General features: G+C 38.6%; 1 protein-coding gene across 3 annotated transcripts in view; it reads right to left on the bottom strand.

Moving 5' to 3' along the window:
- Nucleotides 1-23,939, bottom strand: part of Map4k3 (mitogen-activated protein kinase kinase kinase kinase 3) — a 154,312-nt gene that overhangs the window by 71,937 nt on the left and 58,436 nt on the right. For all 3 annotated transcript variants that reach the window (XR_006146949.1, XM_042675418.1, XM_042675419.1), the window contains exons 3-6: nucleotides 18,389-18,479; nucleotides 4,347-4,411; nucleotides 2,003-2,058; nucleotides 563-610 (exon numbers count right to left, since the gene is read on the bottom strand). Coding sequence is in view for 2 of the 3 variants with exons in the window: in XM_042675418.1 (XP_042531352.1) it covers nucleotides 563-610; nucleotides 2,003-2,058; nucleotides 4,347-4,411; nucleotides 18,389-18,479 (260 nt within the window). In the remaining variant the exon portion in view is untranslated. The remainder of the gene's footprint in view (nucleotides 1-562; nucleotides 611-2,002; nucleotides 2,059-4,346; nucleotides 4,412-18,388; nucleotides 18,480-23,939) is intronic.

Here is a 23,939-nt window from a genome sequence, read left to right as displayed (position 1 = left end):
AGCATGCACTGTGCTAACTCCAGCATGATCAGGGCACTTGTTCTCTTCTATCAGTTGAAAGACCATAAGAAAATGTCAAAGTTTTTTTTTTGTTTTTGTTGGTCATGGGGCTTGAACTCTAGGCTTGGATGCTGTCCCTAAGCTCTTCGGCTCAAGGCTAGCACTCTACCACTTGAGCCACAGTGCCACTTCCAGCCTTTTCTTTTATTTGGGACTGAGGAATCAAACCCAGGGCCTCGTGCATGCTAGGCAAGCACTCTACCACTGAGCCACCTTCCCAGCTCAAGGTCAAATAACTTAAGACTGCCAAAGCTTACTATCTGAAGCTTAACTGGAAGGAAGCTATGGGCCTAACCTGTATCTGTTAGTGACTATAACATGAATCCACTGACTATATATATATATTTCCCCACCCCCCCCAATCATGGGGCCTGAACTCTGGGTAAGATGCTATACATCTGACAACAAATTTATGAAGTAGAATATTCAAAACAAGTTTGTTGAATAATCTGCTTATTTAAAAATGAAGGGTGGGTTATTAGGTTAGAAATATAATGTATACCTTTATATCTCTGTGCATTTTTCCTTTACTGTGCAGGTAATATAATCCCTAGAGATTAAAGACAACAGAAAAATAAGCTTTTTATCATAGAACATAATTTAGGAATGGAATAGTTTATATTATAGAACATAATTTAGGAATGGAATAGTTTATATTTTATTTTTTCTCTACAGAAAGTGTAGATATAATAATATTTAAATAAAATAGCCTAGAAGATAACAGAATCTTGAAAGTGAGGAGCTGGTGGCACAGCTCTAATCCTAAAATACTTGCCCATAGCAAGCACAAGGCCCTTGGTCCAATCTCTAAGTCTCTTCTCCCAAAGGAAAAATAAAAAAAACACAAGGAGAAAAATTAAAGTCCAGATAGCATTTTTCTGTTTTTTTTTTTGTTTGCTTGTTTTGTTTTGTACCAGGACTGGTGCTTAAACTCAGGGCCTCAGGCTCTTGCTTGGTTTTTATTTTTTTTTTGGGGTCCGGTCGTGAGGCCTGAACTCTGGGCCTGGGCACTGTCCCTCAGTTCTTCAGCTCAAGGCTAGCGTTCCACCACTTGAGCCACAGCGCCACTTCCGGCTTTTTTCTTTTTGCTTATGTAGTGCTGAGGAATCGAACCCTCATGCATGCAAGGCAAGCACTCTACCACTCAGCCACCTTCCCAGCCCCTTGCTTGGCTTTTTTGTTTTAAGGTTAGCACTTGAGACATGACTCCACTTTTGGGTTTTTGCTGGTTAACTAGAAGTAGAGTCCCACAGATTTTAATGCCCCAGCTGGCCTTAAATTGTGATCCTTAGATGTCAGCCTACTGAATAGCTTGGAATACAGGTGTGAGCCACCAGTGCCCAGCTTAAAGTTCAGTTGGAACCATTCATTTTTCTAAGACAATTTTCAATAAACTCTAGAAATAGTTGTAAATACTTTTCGTGTGTGCTTGTAAATAACTTTTAAAAGATGCATATTCAGTAGGGCACTGGTGGTTCATGCTTATAATCCTAGCTTCTCAGAAAGCTAAGATTTGAGGATAGTGATTTGAAGCCAGCCTGGGCAGTTAAGTTCCTGAGATTCTTATCTCCAATTAACCATCAAAAAACCCTAAGTAGAGCTGTGCTCAAGCTCCAGGATAGCACCAGGGCTTGAGTTTAAACCCTAGGACCCCTGCCCTCAACCCCCCCCCCCCCCAAAAAAAGGTATTTATCTAGCCAGTTATCCATCCAGTACCATGATGGATTTCAATTCTCACCACAGTGCTTAATTTTCAAACCTTTTTTAAAATTAGGGGAAATATGTACAACTATAATGCTTGAATTTTAGATTATATCATATTTATGAAAAAAACATATAAATATAATTTTCATCATACAAGCAAAAATGTACTGAAAGTCTTCAAGAGCAGTATGTCCTTTTTTTAAGAGGTAATATTCTTTTTAATTAGCATTTGACTTACCTGCAATGTTTCTCTGCTAACGTAAGCAATTTGCAGTTCTGAGAGTGGTCCAGTTACTATAAAATAAAATTAGTGTAAATAAGATTAATCAATACACATTTTTAAGTAAGTGATAAAGTTTACAATAGACAAGATACCGGAACAATTATATGAAAATTTCCCCAAGTATGAACTCCCTTTTATTATCAATTTTTTAGTCAGATTGGTTCACTGCTGTTCTCTTCAGGGTTTACAACAGTGATTGCCACAAAGCTGCCCAATTTTTACAAAACCAATAAAAGATCAAAATATCATTGACATCAATTATATTTTCATTTTAGTATTTCACTGATTCAACATCATCCCTTAAATGTTAAAGAATGCCCCAAAGGTTAGGGTTTTATCAAACCTTTTTTAAATTAATGTGTAACATTATAGCTACTTTTAAATCAGTATTTTTCCCCTAAAAGTATTTAGTTTTCCAGTTATATAAATTTCACTTAAAAAGTTGGAGAGTAAAGGTCTCTTCATTATTCAAAATATTACTCTATGATTTTATGCAAAGGTTGTGTGTGTGTGAGAGTGTGTGAGTGTGTGTGTGTGTGTTGGATTTGAGGCACTCTACCACCTGGGCCATAATTCCACTTCAGGCTTTTTTGAGTAGTTTATTAGAGATAAGAATCTCAGACATTCTTGCACAGGCTGGCTTCAAACCATGATCCTCAGATCTCAGCTTTTAAGTAGCTAGGATTATAGGTTAGACCTACTGGTGCCTGGCTAGAAACAAAATTAAATTCTAATGGTGGAATTCTTTGGTCACAGTTAGCCACATTTAATAGCTTTGTAAACGAAGCCCTAGGACTGGCACAAAAATTTCCTTAGGAAAAAAGTTGTCAGTGAAGAGAAGGGAAACAATAGTAGAGAAATTAATCCAAAAACTGGAGAATGATTTTTTTTAACTTTATAGAAATATTATAACCCTATGATTATGTCAAAGTTTTTTTGTTTTTTGTTTTCCTGGTACTGGGGCTTGAACTCAGGGCCTGGTTGCTCTTCCTGAGCATTTCTGCTCAAGGCTAGCACTCTACCACTTGAGTTACAGCTCTACTTCCAGCTTCTTCATGGTTAATTGTAGATAAGAGTCTCACAAGACTTTCATGTCTGGGCTGGCTCGATCCTCAGATCTCAGCTTCCTGAAGAGTAGCTCCTGGCTGGTTATGTCATTGTTAAAACAGCAAAATTCTATCCAAACTCTCACCATCTATTTTATTACAAAGGACTCATGCTGGGCAATAAACAACTTCAATATGACAAAAATGAAAACAAATTTCCAAATTAACTTAGAAAACTGACCTTTTACCCCCTTTCTTGGAGAGAGTGTCTTTCTATACAACCTAGGCATTCCTGAATTTGAGAACTTCTTGCTTCAGTTTCCTGAGTGCTAGGCTCACAGGTGAATTACCATACCTACATACCATACCCAGCTAAAAACTGACTTCATAAACTATTATTTACTTTTAAAGTTGTGACATCATGTTTGATAGGCACTTGGGCATTTGAGTCATGTCTTCAGCCCTTCTTGCTTTATTTCTGTGACCAGGTCTTGTTAGTGCTTCAGCTGTCTTGGATCACAATCCCCCAATTTGACTTTCTGCATAGCTGGGATGACAGGTGTTTATCACCATGCCTAGCTTTTTATTGGCTGACATGGAGTCTGAGGAACTTCTTGCATGGGCTGGCCTCAAATTGGTCCTCCTGATCTCCACTTTGCCAAGTAGCTAAGAGTATAGACATGAGCCACTACATCCGCCTGACTTCTTCAACTACTAAGACATTCTTATTTTACAATAAAAAAAAATATGCAACAAAAAGAAAAAGGATAAGCTTACTCTGTAGCCCATGACAACTGAAGAACCAGGGGAAAAAAGACAGTAAACACTGACTTCACTTTATAAATCTTCCTTATGTCACTGAATTCCTATAAAAATATTTTAATTGTTTTTGAATTCCACAGATCTTAGCAATAAGAGAATAAACACTTAATTCATGTTATTTGGATATATGAGAGCAAAATCAATTTGAAAAATCTGCCTCAAAGCTTTTACACTTCTACAAGGTCTGAATTTGACGTTTTGAAGAAATTATAACGTGCCTTGTTCAGAATTAGCAAATAGATCGATAGCACATAACTATTCTACTTATAAAGCCAACAGTCTATGCACCCACACATATTCTTAATACTTTTATGTATTCAAACATACTGATAAAACAGTTTTTTTTCCTTAAAACAATGTTAGAATGTAGCAAAATGATTATATTTTAAGAAATTCTATTTAATCTGTAGAAAAATGTAATTTTGTCTTACCATGATAAATATCCTGCAAAGAACCTCCTCCACAAAACTCCATGCAAATCCAAAGTTTATCTCGCCTATAAAGAGAAAATAGGCATGTATCATATCTTCACAATTAAAACTGAATGTTTGAGGTAGTTATCTTAAGGTTAGTTGTGTGCTATAATCTTGAGAACCACATAAATGCAGTGCTATTGTTTAACAAACTAATTAGTCTTTATGAATTAATGACTTTATCTAGTGTGCTGCTATAATTGAACTAAAATTTTAATATTTAAAATACATCCTTTGTAGATATAAAGCTGTCATCAGACATATCCAAATAGATTATTTTACCTAAAAAGATAGGCTGGGAAGGTGGCTCTGTGGTAGAGCGCTTGCCTTGCATGCTCAAGGTCCTGGGTTCAATTCCTCAGCACCACATAAGCAAAAAGAAAAAAGCCGGAAATGGCGCTGTGGCTCAAGTGGTAGAGCGCTAGCCTTGAGCTGAAGAGCTGAGGGACAGTGCCAGGCCCAGAATTCAGGCCCCACAACCGGACCCCCCCCCCCGCAAAAAAAAAGATTCTGTCCCTCAGTTTATCTCAGATTTGCCAAAGAAAACAGCAATACCACTTAAAGTGCTATCATCTTGCTATCAAACATTACCCTCATATCTAGAATTAACAATGTTCTCCAAATAACCAGTTAAAATTATGTTGCTTTCTGACTACATTTCTCTCATGTTCACAATCTAAGATATCATACCAGACAGCCCTAAAAGAAATAATTAGTAAGGATTCATTTAGCTTATTCCTTGTATAGCTATTCATTATTCTTGTAAAATGTGCCAGTGAAAATCTTGTTGTCAGGGGTACAGATGAACATCTATCTATCTCTGCCTCAAATATGCATCTTATCAATTCTCCCAGTATATCTATTACTTTAAAATGCCAGACTAAGGGAAGGGGTGACACTGTCCAAAAAGAAATATACACATTACCCGACTAATATAACTGTAACCCCTCTGCACATCGCCATAATAACAATTAAAATTAAATTAAAACAACTACAACAAAGAGGATCACAGTTCAAAGCCAGCCTGGGCAGGAAAGTCAATAAGATTCGTATCTCCAACAAACCACTAGAAAACTGGAAGTGGCACTGTGGTTCAAGTGGTAGAGTGCTTGCCTTGAGCTGAAGAGCTGAGGGATAGCACCCAGGCTCAGAGTTCAAGACCCATGACCAACCAAAAAAAAAAAAAAAAAAGCAGCAGCAGCAGCTATTGCAGGCACATACCGTGTGAAACCGCTATTTGCTTTAGGTCTGATCCACATCCATGCAGCTAACTTTTTTTTTCATGCCTGTCTTGGGGATTTTTTCATGCCTGTCTTGGGACTGAACTCAGGGCCTGGGTGCTGTCCCTGAGCTCTTTTGCTCAAGGTGAACACTTCCACTAAAGCCACAGCTCCACTTCTGGCATTTTTAGTGGTTTACTGGAGACAATAGTCTCACAGACTTTTCTGCCTGGGCTGGCTTCAAATAGCAATCCTCAGATCTCAGCCTCTTGAGTATCTAGGATTACAGACATGAGCCACTGTTACTCGGCTGGAGCTAATATTTTTAAGGATCCCAATTAGAAATAAACTTCTCCCCTAAACACACCCCAGAAGTGGCTTGTGAAAGACCTTAATTAGGAGCATACCCTACAGAGGCACCAACTGCAAGGGACTAGCTAATAAATTATTTTAACATGCACTAGTGGATTTATTAATAAGCTTAACTAATGTTTGAAACATCTTTCAATGGTGGCAAATATGATGCTCTATGTAAATTAGTTCCCCTCTGTAGTATCAATCTGTCAATACCCTTACAATAATGCCCAGGCTTAAATTTGGTATCTGGACTACAGGATTATATTGCCTGGCCTCTAAGGGTACTCAGTGGGACAGCAAAGTCAAAACACTTTCATCATACCATTAAGAATTTATCTGCCCCTTGTACTTTTTCTCTCATTAGAGCACAGTAGAGTTTCACAGAAACTAAAAGTTATCACGTCATTCCTGACAGCTACTAGAATATGGTGTGTATGTATTCTTGAGTGTAAATATTTGTTTTAATTTCTAATAGGTTAAATATCAACAGGTATAAAACCCTTTGGGATTCGTGTGTGTGTGTGTGTGTGTGTGTGTGCGCGCGCCCATGCACGTGCACGTGCTTGCGTGCGTGCGTGTGTATGTGTGTGTTGTTCTTCAGGGCCTGGGCACTGTCCCTAACCTTTTCTTTCCCCTCTCTCTCTCCCTCTCTCTCCCACTCTGTTTCTCTATCTCCCTCTCCCACTCTGTTTCTCTCCCTCTACCTTACATACTCTCTCTCTCTCCCTCCCTCCTTCCGTCTCCCTCTCTTTTTTGCTCAACGCTAGCACTCTATCTCTGAGCCACAGCTCCACTTCCTTCTGGAGATAGGAGTCTTATCTGGAGATGAGTTTCATGGACTTTTCTGCCCAGGCTGGCAGTGAATTGCAATCTTTATATATCTACCTTCTGAGTAGCTAGGATTACAGGTGTGAGCCACTGGTGCCTGGCTCACATTGTTAATTGTGTGCTTGTGTTGCCTGACTCACATTGTTAACTGTGCGTGTGTGTGTGTGTGTGTGTGTGTGTGTGTGTGTGTGTGTGTATGTATCTGTCCTGGGGCTTGAACTCAGGACCTGAGTGCTGTCCCTTAACTTTTTTGCTCTATCACTTGAACCATAGCTCCATTTTCTTAATAGTCTTTATGAGTAAAAAATTTAAAAAGCTACAATATCAAAATGTTTGAAAACTATTAACATTTTCCCAGCTGCCACAAGTCAATCTTCATGTAAAACAGATGTCTCAAGTGTCTAAGAAACAGGAAGCAGGACTTTACACATCTCACAAAAATAAGTTTAGTGGTTATTTAGGATTAAATAGATTACCATTAAAACTGCTTTGCAAAAATCCTGGAATATAACATGTAAACTGTTTTATATTCCTTTTGCTGTAATTTATTTTCATTACCATATATTATTTGTACAAAACAGTGGGTTTCGGTGTGATATTTTCATATATGTATATAATGTATTTGGTTATATTCCTCTTTTGTTCTTCCCTTTCCCTAATCCTTTTCTTCTTTCCCAATAGTTCTACTTCTATTTTCGTCTCTTATCAAATCTCTTTCTTCACATATTTCTCTTTCTAGATCACCTAATATCACGCTAACATGATGAGTCCAGTCCTATTTTTCTTCAAATGCCATTTTATTTTTGGTGGCACAATTCATAGATCATTTTCTTATCCACTCATCTGTTGGCAGGTACCCAGGCCAAATCTATGATATTGCTATGTGACTAATGTCTTGATAAACATAGGAATGCAGGTATTTATATTACATGCTAACTTTGATTTCTTCCAAATTAAGGAAGCCATAGTAATCAAAACAGCTTGGTACTAGCACAAAAACAGACCTGAGGACCAATGGAATAGAACTGAAGACCCAGAAATGAACCTACATACCTAAAGCCACCTAATCTTCGATAAGGGAGCTAAAAAATAGAATGGAAGAAAGACAGCCTCTTCAGTAAATGGTGTTGGCAAAATTGGTTAATCATTTGTAGAAAACTAAAGCTAGATCCTTATATATTACCCTGCACCAGAATCAACTCCAAATGGATCAAAGACCTCAAAGTCAAAGCAGACACCCTGAAAACATTACAGGAAGGAATAAGAGAAACTCTAGGGCTCCTTGGCACAGGCCGAAATTTTCTTAATAAAGACCCAGAAACACAACAAATCAAAGAAAGGAGGGACAAATGGGACTGTATGAACTGCAGAGCTTCTGCGTGGAATAGGACATAGCTAGCAAGATTAATAGAAAGTCCATGGATTGAGAGAAGGTATTCACTATAGCTATACAACGGACAAGGGTCTCATATCTAAAATATACTTAGAACTCAAAAAATTAAATCCCCCAACAACAAATCCTCAGAGAAAAAACTGCTCAATTAATAAGTGGGCTAAAGACTTAAAGAGAGACTTCTCTAAAGAGGAAAAAAGAATGGCCAATAGACACATGAAGAAACGCTCAACTTCTCTAGCCATAAAAGAAATGCAAATCAAGAAGACAACACTAGCTGGGCACCAGTGGCTCACACCTGTAATCCTAGTTACTCAGGAGGTTGAGATCTGAGGATCATGGTTCAAAGCCAGCCTGGGCAGGAAAGTCTGTGAAACTCTTATCTCCAATAAACCACCAGAAAACCAGAAATGGCACTGTAGCTCATGTGGTAGAGCGCTAGCCTTGATCTGGAGCTGAGGGACAACGCTCAGACCCAGAGTTCAAGCCCCATGACTGACAAAAAAGTAAGTAAGTAAGTAAGTAAGAAAGAAAGAAAGAAAGAAAGAAAGAAAGAAAGAAAGAAAGAAAGAAAGAAAGAAAGAAAGAAAGAAAGAAAGAAAGAAAGAAAAGAGACAACACTGAGATTCCATCTCACCCCAGTTAGAACTACAATCAAGAAATCTAATAACAACAAATGCTGGGAGGGGATGTGGCCAAAAGGGAATCCTACTGCATTGTTGGTGTGAGTGTAAACTTGTTCAACCACTCTGGAAAGCAGTATGGAGGTTCATCAAAAGACTCCACATAGAGCTCCCCTATGACCCAGTAATCCCACTTTTGGGCATTTACCCAAATGATCACAAACAAGGCTATACTAAAACTACATACTGATTTTCATAGTGGCTGCATTTCCACTAAATGCATTCCCATCCTTACCCTTGCCAGCATTTTTTTTTCTCTCGATTCTGACTGGATGAGATTATATTTCAATGTAGCTCTGATTTGCATTTCTCTGATGGCTAAAGATGTTGAACATGTTTTAAATTTTTTTAAGTATTTATTGGTCATCTTTACTTCTTTTTCAGTTCATTTTCCCATTTACTGATTGGGTTACTTACTCTCTTTTGTATTGAACTTTTGAGTTGCTTATTTACCCTGGATATTAATTCTTTGTCAGAGGCAAAAATTATCTCCCATTCTGTAGGCTTCTTCACTTTTGTTATAATTTATCTTTTATTTATATTTATATAAGTAATTGTAAATTCTCCAGGAACTCAATGAAGATAAATGTAAATAAAATCATCTTTTTCTTTCTTAAGAAAAATAGGACTGCTCATGCTCCTCATACTTGGGCCCTGTGTGTTTAAATTATTAACAAAGTTTATGTTATCTCCCCTAGGTCAATTAAAACTATAAATAATTTTGGATATAAAAACTAACCACTGAGATGAGCTGGGAATGTGGTAGAGTGCTTGCCTACCATGCATGAAGCCCTGGGTTCAATTCCTCAGTACCACATAAACAGAAAAGGCTAGAAGTGGTGTCATGGCTCAAGTGATAGAACGCTAGCCTTGAGCACAGAGGCTCAGGGACAGAGCCTAGGCCCTGAGTTCATTCCCCAAGACTGGCAAAAACAAAAACTAACCCACCGAGGGCTGGGAATGTGGCTTAGTGGTAGAGTGCTTGCCTAGCATGCATGAAGCCCTGGATTCAATTCTTTAGTACCACATAAACAGAAAAGCCCAGAGTGGTGCTGTAGTTCAAGTGGTATAGTGTTAGCCTTGAACAAAAGCAGCTTCAAAACCAAAACCAAACCATTGAAGACTTGAACTGGTGTCACTATAACAGCTTAAAAGACCACTGGTTCCTATTTCTCCTCTGGCAATTGTCATGGCCCCCTTCATCATCCTCTTTCAGCAGGAAGTAACCAGAACAGAGCTTGATGTCCCCTATGTGCCCACTGTAGTCAGGGAAAACTCAGAGGGAGGAAAACATCAGCAGTTCGGGCCCCGGGAGAGGGTCTAGCTTATTTCAAACAAACCAATCACTACTGACAGACGGCCAAAAGGGAGGAGAAAAAGGTGGGAAGGGACCATACAAAACAGCCATCCCTGACCACAAGATGGATAATCAGTTTTCAGTTCGGGCTGCTCACTTTGCTGAGTGGCTTTTACTCTCCTAATAAACTCTTTACAACTGTGGGGAGAAAAACAAAAACAAAAACAATAAACAAATCAGAAATGAGGTGGAATTTATTTTGGTGTAACTTTTCACTAAAGTCATACTTATGACTACTTTCTCATATGTGCTCGCTAATAGTATGATTAATAATCTATCCCAAATGTTTGCTAGGGCCAGAAGACCGACATCAAGTTTGATAGACTACATATTCTAGAAATCAAAAACTAGTCATTGATGACTGGTAATCTTTGATACCACTTGTATTTGTCAAGATATTCACTAACAGTAGGTGACAACCACATTTACTAAATTTTCAGTATAATGAGATACCACTTCTATAATCTAAAAGCTTCATCTAAAATATCTAGCTGCTCTATAATTATCTCTTCACCTATATTACACTTCAATTTCATCTTAATATTGCTTTCTCTATTCTTTCCAATTTGAAAACAATTCTTGGTAGAGAAAATGAACATAGGAAATGAGTTCTCTATTCTCCTACATATTTCACTATTACATTGTCATCTGTGTGAAATTAGTGTCTTTTTCTCTTGTTTAAATACAAACTCCAGCTGTTATATTTTAACACTTTACCTTTTAAGATGGCTAAAATATTTTTACCTGTGTAGCATTCTGGGTAAATGAAGTGCGATATTAGCACAATAGTCAAAATCTATTAGGAAAATAAGTCCATCTGTTCCACAAATGTCTACTGTGATGATATATCTCTATCTGTAGGTTAGGTCATTCAACAGACATCTAATAGGAAAGGGCTTGAGTCAATTGGCCCATTTTGTGCAGGCCACAAGTTATAAAATGGTTGTGATTAAGCACCAAAACTGAGATTAAAATTAACTGGGTAAATATTTTCAATATATCACTATTTCCTGACTCAATAAATTTTTTTTATTTTGAAATTTTATCTGTCTTACAAAGAACAGAAAAGTGGTGTTTGTGTGGCAAGTCCATAATTTTAATCTTCTAGTTTGATGTTTACTAGAACGTATAAAAACCAAAATGCTAATACTTAGTTCAAGACCTCAAAGTCTTCTTTTTTTTTTTTTTTAAATTTTATTTTTATTTTAGAACATACTGTACAGAGGGGTTACAATTACATGGGCAGGATAATGCATACATTTCTTACCAAGCATTGCAGCCTCCTCCTTTGTTTACCCTTCACCTCCCTTCCCAGCCTCCCCCCTCCCCCCGTCAAAGTCTTATTTCTAAAACATGCTTACTAATCTTTCCACACTGTAAATATGTCACAGACTTAAAACAGAACTATGATTTATATATCTTTCCCCCAAACAGGACAGTTTTTGAAGTAAAATAAACTATGACCAAGATCCTTAAGAATCAGCAACTGTAATGTTCTGCTAAAAACTGGCATGTCATTTGCCTCTGTCTAGGTATGCCCTCCTGGTCCCCAGCTCCTGTACTTATTGCAGGTTTTCTTACTGACAAAGCACTTACCAATGGCTACTCCACTTGAAAACAACTAAACCTCCACACCAGCAGTGAGGAATGTCCAGCCTGCAGGCTTTACATGGCCCTGGATATCATTTGGTATGTGACAGGGCAGATATATACTTCTCACTGGCTGACTTTTGGTCATCTAAGTGTTTTGATAATTTTATGGCCCTCACATGATGTTATAAATATGCAAAAGGCCTTTGGAAAAAAGTCCCTACCTCTGAGTCCTAAACCATTAGTATAAAAAATAAAAAGCTCAACAGCTTCTAGATATTTTTATATACGGTAACTTTATTTGTGAGACAAATTCAAAAACTTGGTTTGTAGCTGGATGCCAGTGCTTCATGCCTGTAATCCTAGCTACTCAGGAGGCTGAGATCTGAGGATCTCAGTTTGAGGCCAGCCTAGGCAGGAAAGTCTATTAGACCCTTATCTCTTACCTCCACAAAACCAGAAGTGGCACTGCAGCTTAAAGTGGTAGAGTGCTAGCCTTGAGCAGAAAAGCTCAGGGACGGCGCCCAGGGACCCCACAACTGACAAAAACAAAAAAGCCACCCTGGTCCATTTTTAAATAGATATTCAAAACACTGCTTTAAAAACAAGTATGGGTAACCCATCTCATCCACTTCCCCTCTAAGAACAATGGTCAGCTTGGCCTGCAGGGGATTCTATTCTCTGACCCAGTTTTAATTATACCTAACAACTCTCAGTGTAGCCTAGTGGTTTCTAAAATCCTACTTCCTCTCCAAATCTGGAGACATTAGCAGAAACTGCTGAAATGTTGTGCTGATATTAATTTCTCAGTTTGGCAAGTGTACCACCGTTTTGTAATATGTTATCATCAGGGAAAGGTGAGTGAGATCTATACAGAGATCTCTACCTTTTCTGTAAATCTAAGCTATTTCAAAATTAAGTTTCCTTTCTTTAAAACAAAAAAGGAGAGATTATAAGCAGTGGCAATTCTAATCTTTTATGCTGTCTGAAAATTGAAAAAGGCACTTACAATTCATGCTAGTTACAATTTCTTCTTAGCCCTATCTCTAGAAAACCCAAAATTTCTGTTTTAATATCTCTAGGGACTACCATCCTTTTCCAGGATTACTGTAACAAATATAGTAGGATAAATGTAACTGAATCCCCTACCCCTCAAGTCCGTTCTTTAAAGAATGTACTCTCTGTCAAAAAACATTTCAACAATTATGCTCAATCTCTACATCATGAGGAAGACATAAAAGGTTCCATTTGTCTACTGTCAATACCCTTATCTACTGCAACTACAATCATCTAAATGTTTTATAAATTTTCATGCATGCCTCCTGTCAAAAAGCTGGTTTTCTTTCTTTGTATGTTGCTATGGTTTGAACTCAGGGCCTTGTAATTGCTATGTAGGTGAGAACTGCTTAGCTATGCCTCTAGTTCTTTTTTGCACTGGTTTCTTTGAGATAGGGTCTCACTTTTTACCCATGCCTCACTTGGACTGTTATCTACCTATTTTGCATTTCCCATCATAGCTGGTATGATAGGAGTGTACCACCACTCCCAGCTTTACTGGTTGAGACAGACTTGACGAATTTTTCTCCCTGGGCTGACAGAACTGCAACCTTCCACAGACAGACGGAATAGTTAAATAATTTGCCATTTGCCATAAATCACACCAGCAATAAGTGATAAGGCCAGGTTTCCAAGACCTTAACTCAAAACCCTCAGCTATGGCATAGACTGCTGCCTTCTGGCACAAAGACAGTTGACCACATCAAAGGTGCCACATGGACAGATGGTATTATCCGAGATTTAAGACTACTCAGACAATGTGTATCCCTGGGGCAACACACACACACACACACTCTGCAACACACACACACACACAACTCTGTAAAAGTCCAGCCTGGCTGGGTGCCAATGGCTCATGCCTGTAATACTAGCTACTCAGGAGGCTAAGATCTGAGGATTGTGGTTCAGAGCCAGCCTGGGTAGGAAAGTCAATGAGACACTCATTTCCAATAAACCACTCTGAAAAAACCAGAAGTGGCGCTGTGGCTCAAGTGGTAGAGTGCTAGCCTTAAGCTGAAATGCTGAGGGACAGTGCCTAGGCCCAGAATTCAAGCCCCACAACGGACCCCCAAAAAAGTAAATAAATAAAAGTCTACAGTTGTTTAAGGATACAGGTGGACCTGTTGCAACAATGAGAAGTACAAGTTGTCATGTCCAAAACGAGCTTTACAACGTCGGGGGGGGGGGGGGGGGGGGGGGAGGAGAAGGATTGGGATTGGGGGGGAGGGGGGAGGCTGGGAAGGGATGTGAAGGGTAAACCAAAGGAGGAGGCTGCAATGCTTGGTAAGAAATGTACGCATTATCCTGCCCATGTAATTGTAACCCCTCTGTACAGTATGTTCACAAATAAAATTAAATTAAATTAAAAAAAATAAATAAAAGTCTAGTCTGGATGGGTGCTGATAGCTATTCAGGAGTCTGAGATCTGGGGATCATGGTTTGAAGCCAGTAGAGGCAGGAAAATCTGTGAGCCTCATCTCCAATTAAGCACCAAAAAAGCCTGAAGTAAAGCTGTGGCTCAAGTGGCAGAGTACCAGCCTTGAGCAAAAAAGCTCAGGGACAGGGGCAAGATCCTGAATTTAAGCCCCAGGACTGACACTAACAAAAAGTCCAGCCTAGTTTGTTACTATCTAACTTCCTCTTTTCTTCTTTAAGAACATCAATTAGTTGCCAAGGGGGGTTCATTTTAACATGTTCATTCCTGCATGCAAAGTATCTTGATCAAGGTTATCTCCTTCATCCTGTTCCCTTCTCCACCTTCTCATTCCCAAACCAGTCTCAAGTTTCCTGTTCCATCTTTACATGTATACATAATCTATTTTGATTATTTTTACCCTCTTTCCCCTCTCCATTCCTCCCAGTATTATCTATCCCTCTCACACAAGACATGTTTCAACTCTATTCTTTTTTTTTTTTTTGGGTCCAGTCGTGGGGTCTGAACTCTGGGCCTGGGCACTGTCTCTCCGCTCTTCAGCTCAAGGTTAGCACTCTACCACTTGAGCCACAGCGCCACTTCTGGCTTTTTTCTTTTTGCTTATGTGGTGCTGAGGAATCGAACCCAGGGCCTCTGGCATGCAAGGCAAGCGCTCTACCACTGAGCCACCTTCCCAGCCCCTCAACTCTATTCTTTTTGCTAAAGTACACATTAATTGTTCTGAAGGGTTTAACCATGATATCTCACACATGCATAAAACATACTTCCAAGTCACATGAATTTTTAAAAAATATTTATGTATATACAATATTAAAAATATAGCATTATACATTATTAGTATTTTACACAGACACACATAGACACACACAGACACAGACAGACACACACACACACACATACACACACACACACACAGTCCTGTGTGAGTTTGGAATTCTATTTTCATTCTCAGGCCCCTCTGACTGTTTAGCCTAGTTCAGATGGTCAGCCTGCATCCTCCCACTTCTGGTAATCTCCCCCTCTCAATCTAGCTGCTTATTAATCTGATCAGAGCCCTTTAATCTGATCCTATAGAAACAGCTATTTCTGTCAGGTGGTACCAAAACTAACCAGATAAAGAAAAGAATGCCAGGAGCACTTGAACTGTCCATATTCATTATATAGTCCTCTTTCTCCTTTCCCCAAATTCTTAATAGCATATATGGCAAGGACAGGACATTGGATTTAGAATTATCTTTTTTTGTGTGTGCCAGTCCTGGGGGTTTAACTCAGGGCCTGGTATTGTCCCTAAGCTTTGTGCTAAAGGCTAGTGCTCTACCACACCAACCATAGCTCCACAGCTCCATTTCCCATTTTTTTAATTTTATTTTTTTAATTGTCATTATAAAAGTGATATACAGAAAAGTCACTGTTTCATGTCAGGTGAAGAATACATTTCTTTTTGGACAATGTCACCCTTCTCTCACTCTCTCCATTTTCCCTCTCATTCCAACCTGCAAATTGTATAATTAATTTTCAACATAGTGCCTATTGAGTATTACTCTACATTTTTTCACCCCACTTCCCGATTTTTTTTGATGGTTAATTACAGATGAGAGTTTTACAGACTTTCCTGTCTGGGCTGGCTTTGAATCATGATCCTCAGCTCTCAGCTTCCTGAGTAGTTAAAATTACAGGTGTGAGCCACTAGCACCTGATTTTAAAACAATTCTTTTGGCCTAAAGTATATTACATTTCCTGTTACATTGTTGTTTGAACCATTCATCATTAAAATATTAAACTGGCCATTAAAGAACCCATTCAAAATATATAATACCAGGCACAGGTGGCTCACACCTGTAATCCTTGTTACTCAGGAGGCTGAGATCTGAGGTTAGCAGTTCAAAGCCAGCTAGGGAAAACTCCATGAGACTCTTATCTCCAATTAACTACTCAAAAAAGCTGGAAGTGCACATTGCTTAAGTGATAGAGCACTCACCTTGAGCCAAATAAAGCTCAGAGATAGCATGCCCAGGTCCAGAGTACAAGCCCCAGGACCTGCCACATCTCTATGTGATCAGGATTAATAAATTCCTCAAAGTTTCCATTAAATGCAGCCCTCTTCTGTAATAAGACTGGTTAGAATCACGAAGGGTTTATCAGGTTAGCTTTCCACAAGCTGGCAAACAAGCAGGCATAGCTCTGGTCTTTTCTATCCTCTATGTTCAGAAGAAGGGGAAAGTGTTTTGTACCCGTGCCATACAAGAATGGGAAACACAAAAAGTTACATTTTTTATGGTGCTACAGTATATGAGATAAAAATTGAAGACCTTTATTATTATTTTTTTCTAATGCAAAGAAAAGCATTATCCAAGCTTCCTTTGGAGGAACTTTAAAGACAACTAGAACAGTGTTAGATTCAGAATTGCATATAGAAGGTAATGGAGATCTGAGGAACTTGGTTTGGAACTGCCAAAACAAGAAGTGACAATATTAGTTACTTAGGAGGCTGAACTCCAGAGGACTGAAGTTCAAAGTCCGCCTGGGCAGAACAGTCTGGGAAACAGTCTGAGGGCTAATTAACAGCAAAAAGCAAGGCTGGGGGCTGGGAATGTGGCTTAGTGGTAGAGTGCTTGCCTACCTAGCATGCTTGATGCCCTGGGTTCAATTCCTCAATACACATAAACAGAAAAAGCCGAAGTTGTGCTGTGGCTCAAGTGGTAGAGCACTCTCCTTGAGCAAAAAGAGACTCAGGGATAATGCCCCCCCCCCCCAAAAGAAAAAAACAAGCAAGGCTAGGCTGGGTGCTGGTGGCTCACCCCTATAATCCTAGCTACTCAGGAGGCTGAGATCTGGGGATCACTGTTCAAAGCCAGCCCAGGCACATTTATCTCCAATAAACTATCAAAAAGCCAGAAGTGGAGCTGTGGCTCAAGTGGTAGAGGGCTATACTTGAGCAACATAGCTCAGGGACAGCACTAGGCCCTGAGTTCAAGTCCCAGGAGTGGCACACAAAAAAGCAAGACTAGAGGCACAGCTCAAGTGGTAGAGCACCAGTAAAGTAAGCAGAGGATAAAATTCAAACACCAGTACTGCCAAAAAATAATAATAAGAGAGAGGAGGCAAGCTCACAGTCCTAAATTCACATTATAACTTGGTAGAACTGTATTACTGAAATAATTAGTTTTCAGTCTTCTAGACAAAAATTAAGGAAATGTTCTGGGACCAGAAGCACAAAATATATGAAAAAATTACTGATAAAAACCTAACAGGGGGCTGGGAATGTGGCTTAGTGGTGCTAGCATGCATGAAGTCCTGGGTTCCATTCTTCAGTATCACATAAACAGAAAAAGCTGGAAGTAGTGCTGTGGCTCAAGTGACAGAGAGCTAGCCTTGAGCAAAAGAAGCTCAGGAACAATGCCCAGTCCTGAGTTCAACCCCAGGACTGGCAAAAACAACAACAAAAACGAAAACACAAAACCCCAAAAGCCTAACAGGGCCCAGTGCCCCATGACTTACACCTGTAATCCTAGCTACTCAGGAGGCTGAGATTTGAGGATTGAGGTTTGAAGCCAGCCTAGGCAGGAAAGTCCATGAGGCTGTTATCTTCTTCAATTAATCACCAAAAAACCAGAAGTGGAGCATTGGCTTAAGTGTGTAGTACTAGCCTTGAGCTATAAAGCTAAAGGACAGCACCCAGGCCCTGAAGGTTCAAGTCCCAGTACTACCACAAAACAAATGAACAACAACAAAAATAACCCACACCGAATAGAAAAGAGAAGGTACTGAAGGACTCCACTAGACCTAGAAGAAAGGGGTCACAGATGGCAGGCCCAGACCTATACTCTTCCAAACAAACCAAAAGCAGAAAAGTTAGTTTTTACTTAACAATTTCCTCATTGAAACTATAATCCAGAATTCCCAAGTCACAAGACTAATATTGGTTGCAGAATTAATATTATGAGGTCATAAGTAAAAATTCAAAATACCCTGTCTTCAAAGCATGAAAACTACAAATCATGGGAGTAGTTAATATGGGTTCATTAAATTAACTAGGTGATGCAATCATTGTCACTTTTCAAAAATGAAACATGCACTGTACCTGAGATAGCTTCCAAAATAAGCAACAATATTTGGGTGTTTACAGTCTTTCATCATGATAATTTCTTGCTGCACAACTGCAAAGTCTTCTCCTAGAATAAAACACACGGGTGTTGAACGTCAGTAGGTAAGAGAAGTTTCAAAGTGCTCATTTATTTTGAAACAAAGTAGGAAAGTAATTGTATCTATAAATACCTGTAACAACAAGTTATAAATAAAATACAACTGGTAATTTTTTTTTTTTAGTGCCAGTCCTGGGGCTTAAACTCAAGGGCCTGGGCACTGTCCTTGAGCTTTTTTGCTCAAGGCTGGTGCTCTACCACTTGAGTCATAGCTCTACTTTCAGCTTTTTGGTAGCAAACTGGAGATAAGAATCTTAGACTTTCCTACTTGGACCTGGCTTTGAACTGAGTTCCTCAGATCTCAGCCTCCTGAGTAGGCAGGATTTCAGGCATGAGCCACCAGAGCCCAGCTTGGGACTGCTTTTAGTGACAATTCAGTCCTGATGAAAGTATATATCACAGTGATTTAAATTATGAGCCCTCACTTAACATATGTAAATGTTACAATGAAATGCCTTTGCACAATTAATTTTTGCTAATAGAAACATTACAAAAGAATTTTTTAAAAGTATGAACTCTGAGCCAGGTGCTGGTAGCTCACGCCTGTAATCCTAGCTACTCAGGAGGCTGAAGTCTGAGGATCGCAGTTCAAAGCCAGCCAGGGCAGGAAAGTTCTTGAGACTCATCTCCAATTAACCACCAGAAAGCCAGAAGTGGCGCTGTGGCTCAAGTGGTAGAGCATTCACCACATTCACCTTGAGCTGAAGAGATCAGGGACAGTGCCTAGGCCCAGAGTTCAACCCCACAACTGAACAAAAAAAAAAAAAAAAAGTATGAACTCTGATTCAACTTTGTGGATTTAAATCTTACTATACTGTGTGACCGTGGGCAAACTGCCTGACCTTTTTTGCCAATCTGTTACCAAGGCAAAGTAACAACCTATCTCTGGGGCCATTCTTAAAAAATGCTCAAAAGGGGCTGGGAAGGTGGCTCAATGGTAGAGTGCTTGCCTTGCATGCCTGAGGCTCTGGGTTCGATTCTTCAGCACCACATAAGCAAAAAGAAAAAAGCCAGAAGTGGTGCTGTGGCTCAAGTGGTACAGCGCTAGCCTTGAGCTGAAGAGCGGAGGGACAGTGCCCAGGCCCAGAGTTCAGGCCCCATGACCGGACCCAAAAAAAAGAAAAAAAAAATGCTCAAAAGAATGCCTGACCCAGAGTACTTTCTCTATAAACACTGTTATTACTATTATGCCTTGGGAATGGTCATCAATATAATCTATTACTATTTTCCTCTATTACTAAGTGACATTAAATTAATTTTAGCATAAAAATATTTTTTAAAGTTAGGGCCGCATTGTTGGCTCACCAAATGTGTTAAATATATTAGCACCGCTTCTTGGTTGTGCTGTGATACTTACATTCTAGCAGTACTGTACCAGACGACCCATAAACATAGATCTATCCTGTATTATTTAGTGCCTTTTTCCAACTGTGTTAGGATGCAAGAATGGTCTTGTATCTGAGACTGGTCAGACATTTAGAAAATAATCTGTCTTCTACTCCCTATCTGCCCAAGCGAGATCTGGAAATCCTATAGCAGTGTCACATACTATGGTTACTCAATGGACATTTGTCTTGGAGAGAAACAGAACTGTTAGAATGCAAATATTGCATAAAAGAAATAAAAGTGCTTACATGTAAAAAAAGCAGTTTGTACTCCTAATTCAATTTTAAGAGTATTTAAATTTAAAAGCATTATAACCTATGAGCCTGATAAGTACATTAGTAATAAAGTAAAAGTAGGTTTTTTAAACCAAATTCTGCTCAAATTTTAAGTATGAGGTTATTAGGGAAAGCCTTGACATTTCTGCTCTTGGCATTTTCCTGTTGTAAATAAAACATTGGTCTAGATTAACTGTGATTCATTTGAACACAGTATTAAAACCTATCTTACTGTCCCAGTTACAAGGACAATATTATCTGCTTGCTAATTTCTACAAAGATGTATGCCCCCAAATCTAAAGTCTCCAAGGAGGCTTCTTGCTCACTAGCTAGGTGCTCTACCATTTAAGCCACATACCTAGCTCTTTCTGCTTTAGTTATTTTTGGGGGATAGGATCTTGCCCTTATGCTCATCTGGTTGGGACAACAATATGCTTACTTATACTTTCTTGAGTAGCTGGAATGACAGGTGTACACCACCATACTAGCCATTGATTAAAATGGGCATAATAAGGTTTTTGTTTGTTGTTTGTTTTTGCTGTTGCTGCCCTCAAACTGATTCTTCTGATCCTGATTCTTGAGTAGTTGAGAAAAAAAGTGTAAGCCATCAAGTCCACATAAGAACTGGGAACTTTTAGGGTCTTAAAAATTCAAAAGATCACTAAACTAAAACGCTTTTATTAAGAATTCCAGATTTACTTCGAGAAGAAATTAAATATAGGCTGGGAATGTGGCTTAGTGGTAGATTGCTTGCCTAGCATGCATGAAGCCCTGGATTTGAATCCTCACTACCACATAAATGGAAAATGCTAGAAGTTGTGCTGTGGCTCAAGTAGTAAAGAGTGCTAGCCTTGAGCAAAAGAAGCTCAGAGATAGTGCCCAGGCCCTGAGTTCAAGCCCCAGGACTGGCAAAATAAATAAAAAAAATTAAATTACATCCTAACACTAAGAATTCCTTATTTTCTTCTTTTAAGAAGAGAATTAAGTTAAAAAAAAATAATGTTCATAAAGGGACTATGGGGCTAGTACCAATTTTCTTGGATGTACTGAGTTCTTTGGAAGTTCTAAGCTTTTGCTTTCTAACCCACTCTGAAATTAAAGACTTCTGTGATCTATTGTGCTTCATCATATATAATCAAGATTAATCTAGTAAGAGTAAGGGTATGACTTTTGATAGTTAGAGGGAAGAAACTCTCTTTATGGGGGAGGTCTGAAAGTCATTAGTGGTCACAATGCAAACTCAAAGTAAACCAATCACAGAATAAAGCTCATCTATGAAAAATATTGAAGAGAAAAACTGAGCTACTGAGCTCTGTATGATTTAAGCCATCTGTAGTAGGGATTTCTCTTACTTATAAGTAAAAGCATCACAACTTGTTAACTCTGCACATACAATAGCTTTATTCTGCTACATCCATGGCCTCACTACAATAAAATCCTGTAGGACAGAATTATGACTTTCACTTTTGTATCCTTAGCATCTGATATGTTACAGAAAGAACTGTTGGCTAAAGGTACTTATAACACCATGTAATTCCTCTCTGTAGGACTATAAACAAGGAATAGCAACTTTAGGTTTAGTTTTTTTTCAATTATATATGCTATCAGCAATTAATAGCCTCTTTCTCATTCCTCTGATTTTATTAAAAAACAATTAGTAGCTTGTGTGTGTGCACATGCATGCACACTAGTACTGGGGCATGAACTCAGATAACTCAAATAACCACTGAGAGGTAAACTGGAGGTAAGAGTGTCTCACAAGCTTTCTTGCCCAGGTATGAACCACGATTCTCAGAACTCAGTTTCCTGAATAGCTTTGGTTATAGGCATGAACCACTGGCAACTGGCTTTAAAGTTTTCAGTAACATTTTTTCCAATGAAATGCTATAGATCCAAAATGTATCATTTTCCCCTGTTAATCAACTCCATGATGACAATAGTAAATTCAATATTTTCATGGGAAAAAATCCAAAGAAAAATTCCATATATTTTAAATTTTAAAGGCAACTGAAAAAATATAAATTTAGATAGCAAAAAAGAAAGTAGAACTTAATACATCAGTAACCCAAAGAAGCTGAATGTCAATTTCCAAAACTTTCTTCAAAGTGCCTAAGAAATAGACTCCAAAGATGAAAATTAAGCTAAAAAAATTCTTAATATGCCTAATTGGGACTTTGAAAAGCAGAAGGTTAAGCCAGACAACCCATGAAAACACTTTCCAATTCTGAAAGTCTTGAGTTTTTGACAAAAATTATAGACACTAAAGTATTTCACCTTTCAGAAAATGTACTCCCTTATCAAATACAAACCAAATTGGAGGAACAGGCCAGGCTACCAGTATAAACTAAGAATTCGGCAGAAAAAATAAACTAATACATGTTATGTTCTGAGAATTTAGATGGTACATGGTAAATGTTCACTAAATGATAACTATTTATAGCAAAGAGAATGAATCATGTCCTAAGTCTTCTTCTGAAACCTGTAAATGTTATTTTATGTGGTGAAAGGGATTTGCACATATTATTAAATTAAGGATGCGTAAGGGGAAAGATTATCCTGAGTTATCCAGGCAGTCTGACAAGGGATGCAAGATGCAGGCAGAGCAGATGGAAAGAGACTAAAAGTTAGAGAATACAGCTCTAGAAAAGGCAAAGAAACAGATTCTCCCTTAGAACCTCCTGAGGGAACATGACCTGGCTGACATACTGATTTTGATCCAGTAAAAATCATTTCTGACTTCTGAAAACACACACATGCACACACACACACACACAGACACACACACACTTACTATCCAGCTGAAAGTAGGGGTAAAATTTAAACCTTAAGATTAAAATTCAGGGGCTGGGAAGGTGGCTCAGTGGTAGAGAGCTTGCCTTCTATGCCTGAGTTCCTGGGTTTGATTCCTCAGCACCATATAAGCAAAAAGAAAAAAGCCAGAAGTGGCGCGGTGGCTCAAGTGGTAGAGCGCTAGCCTTGAGCTGAAGAGCTGAGGGATAGCGCCCGGGCCCAGAGTTCAGGCCCCCATGACCGGATCCGCCAAAAAAAATTAAAAAAAAAAAAAGATTAAAATTCAAGGTTCTGCATGAAGTATTACCAATCTGTTTTCTACTTCTAATTTCCCACTGTGCCCAAATACAAACTCTGATTTCCTAAACAGGCCTTGCATAATAACACAACCTGTGCTATTATACTGTTCTGTATGCATATATTTTATCTCCTATTCCACTTAGCCTCCATGGCTAAATTTAACTCTTCCTTCCCTAGTTAGCGAAGTGAAATGGGCCTTACATCTATGGAACCAGACAGATGATTAGGATATACCAGCTCTTCAGTCCTATTTCATATCTGTTCACTGATACTCTCTAACCAGAATAAAGAATCAGATAACTATTCAATGACCAGTAAATATAGACTTTCTAGTCACAGTCACTAATATTCCTTACTGCCAACACATTATGTGAGCACATACAGATGCAGACACACAGACACAGAAACACACATACACACATACATACACACTACTCAAACACTAGTTTTTGCATTGAGTAAAAGCTCTTGAATTCTAAATTAAGTACTAAACAAACATTCTTGAGGCTAAATCACTAATCAAACAGAGTTGGAAATAAAGAATGCAGAATACAAAGCTCTTTGTCATTTACCTTTTTACTTTTAAACATTATTACCTTTTAGTGGGTAAATTTCTAATCTCCAGTGTAATCAGGCTCAAGTTCATAATGATCTAATATATCAAAGAGTGGCCAACCCA

The sequence above is a fragment of the Dipodomys spectabilis genome, unplaced genomic scaffold, assembly GCF_019054845.1.
Source record: "Dipodomys spectabilis isolate Male_0828 unplaced genomic scaffold, ASM1905484v1 ptg000026l, whole genome shotgun sequence".
Taxonomy (NCBI): domain Eukaryota; kingdom Metazoa; phylum Chordata; class Mammalia; order Rodentia; family Heteromyidae; genus Dipodomys; species Dipodomys spectabilis.
Note: the sequence above shows the minus strand (reverse complement) of the source record. Positions and strands in the feature narration are given on the sequence as shown.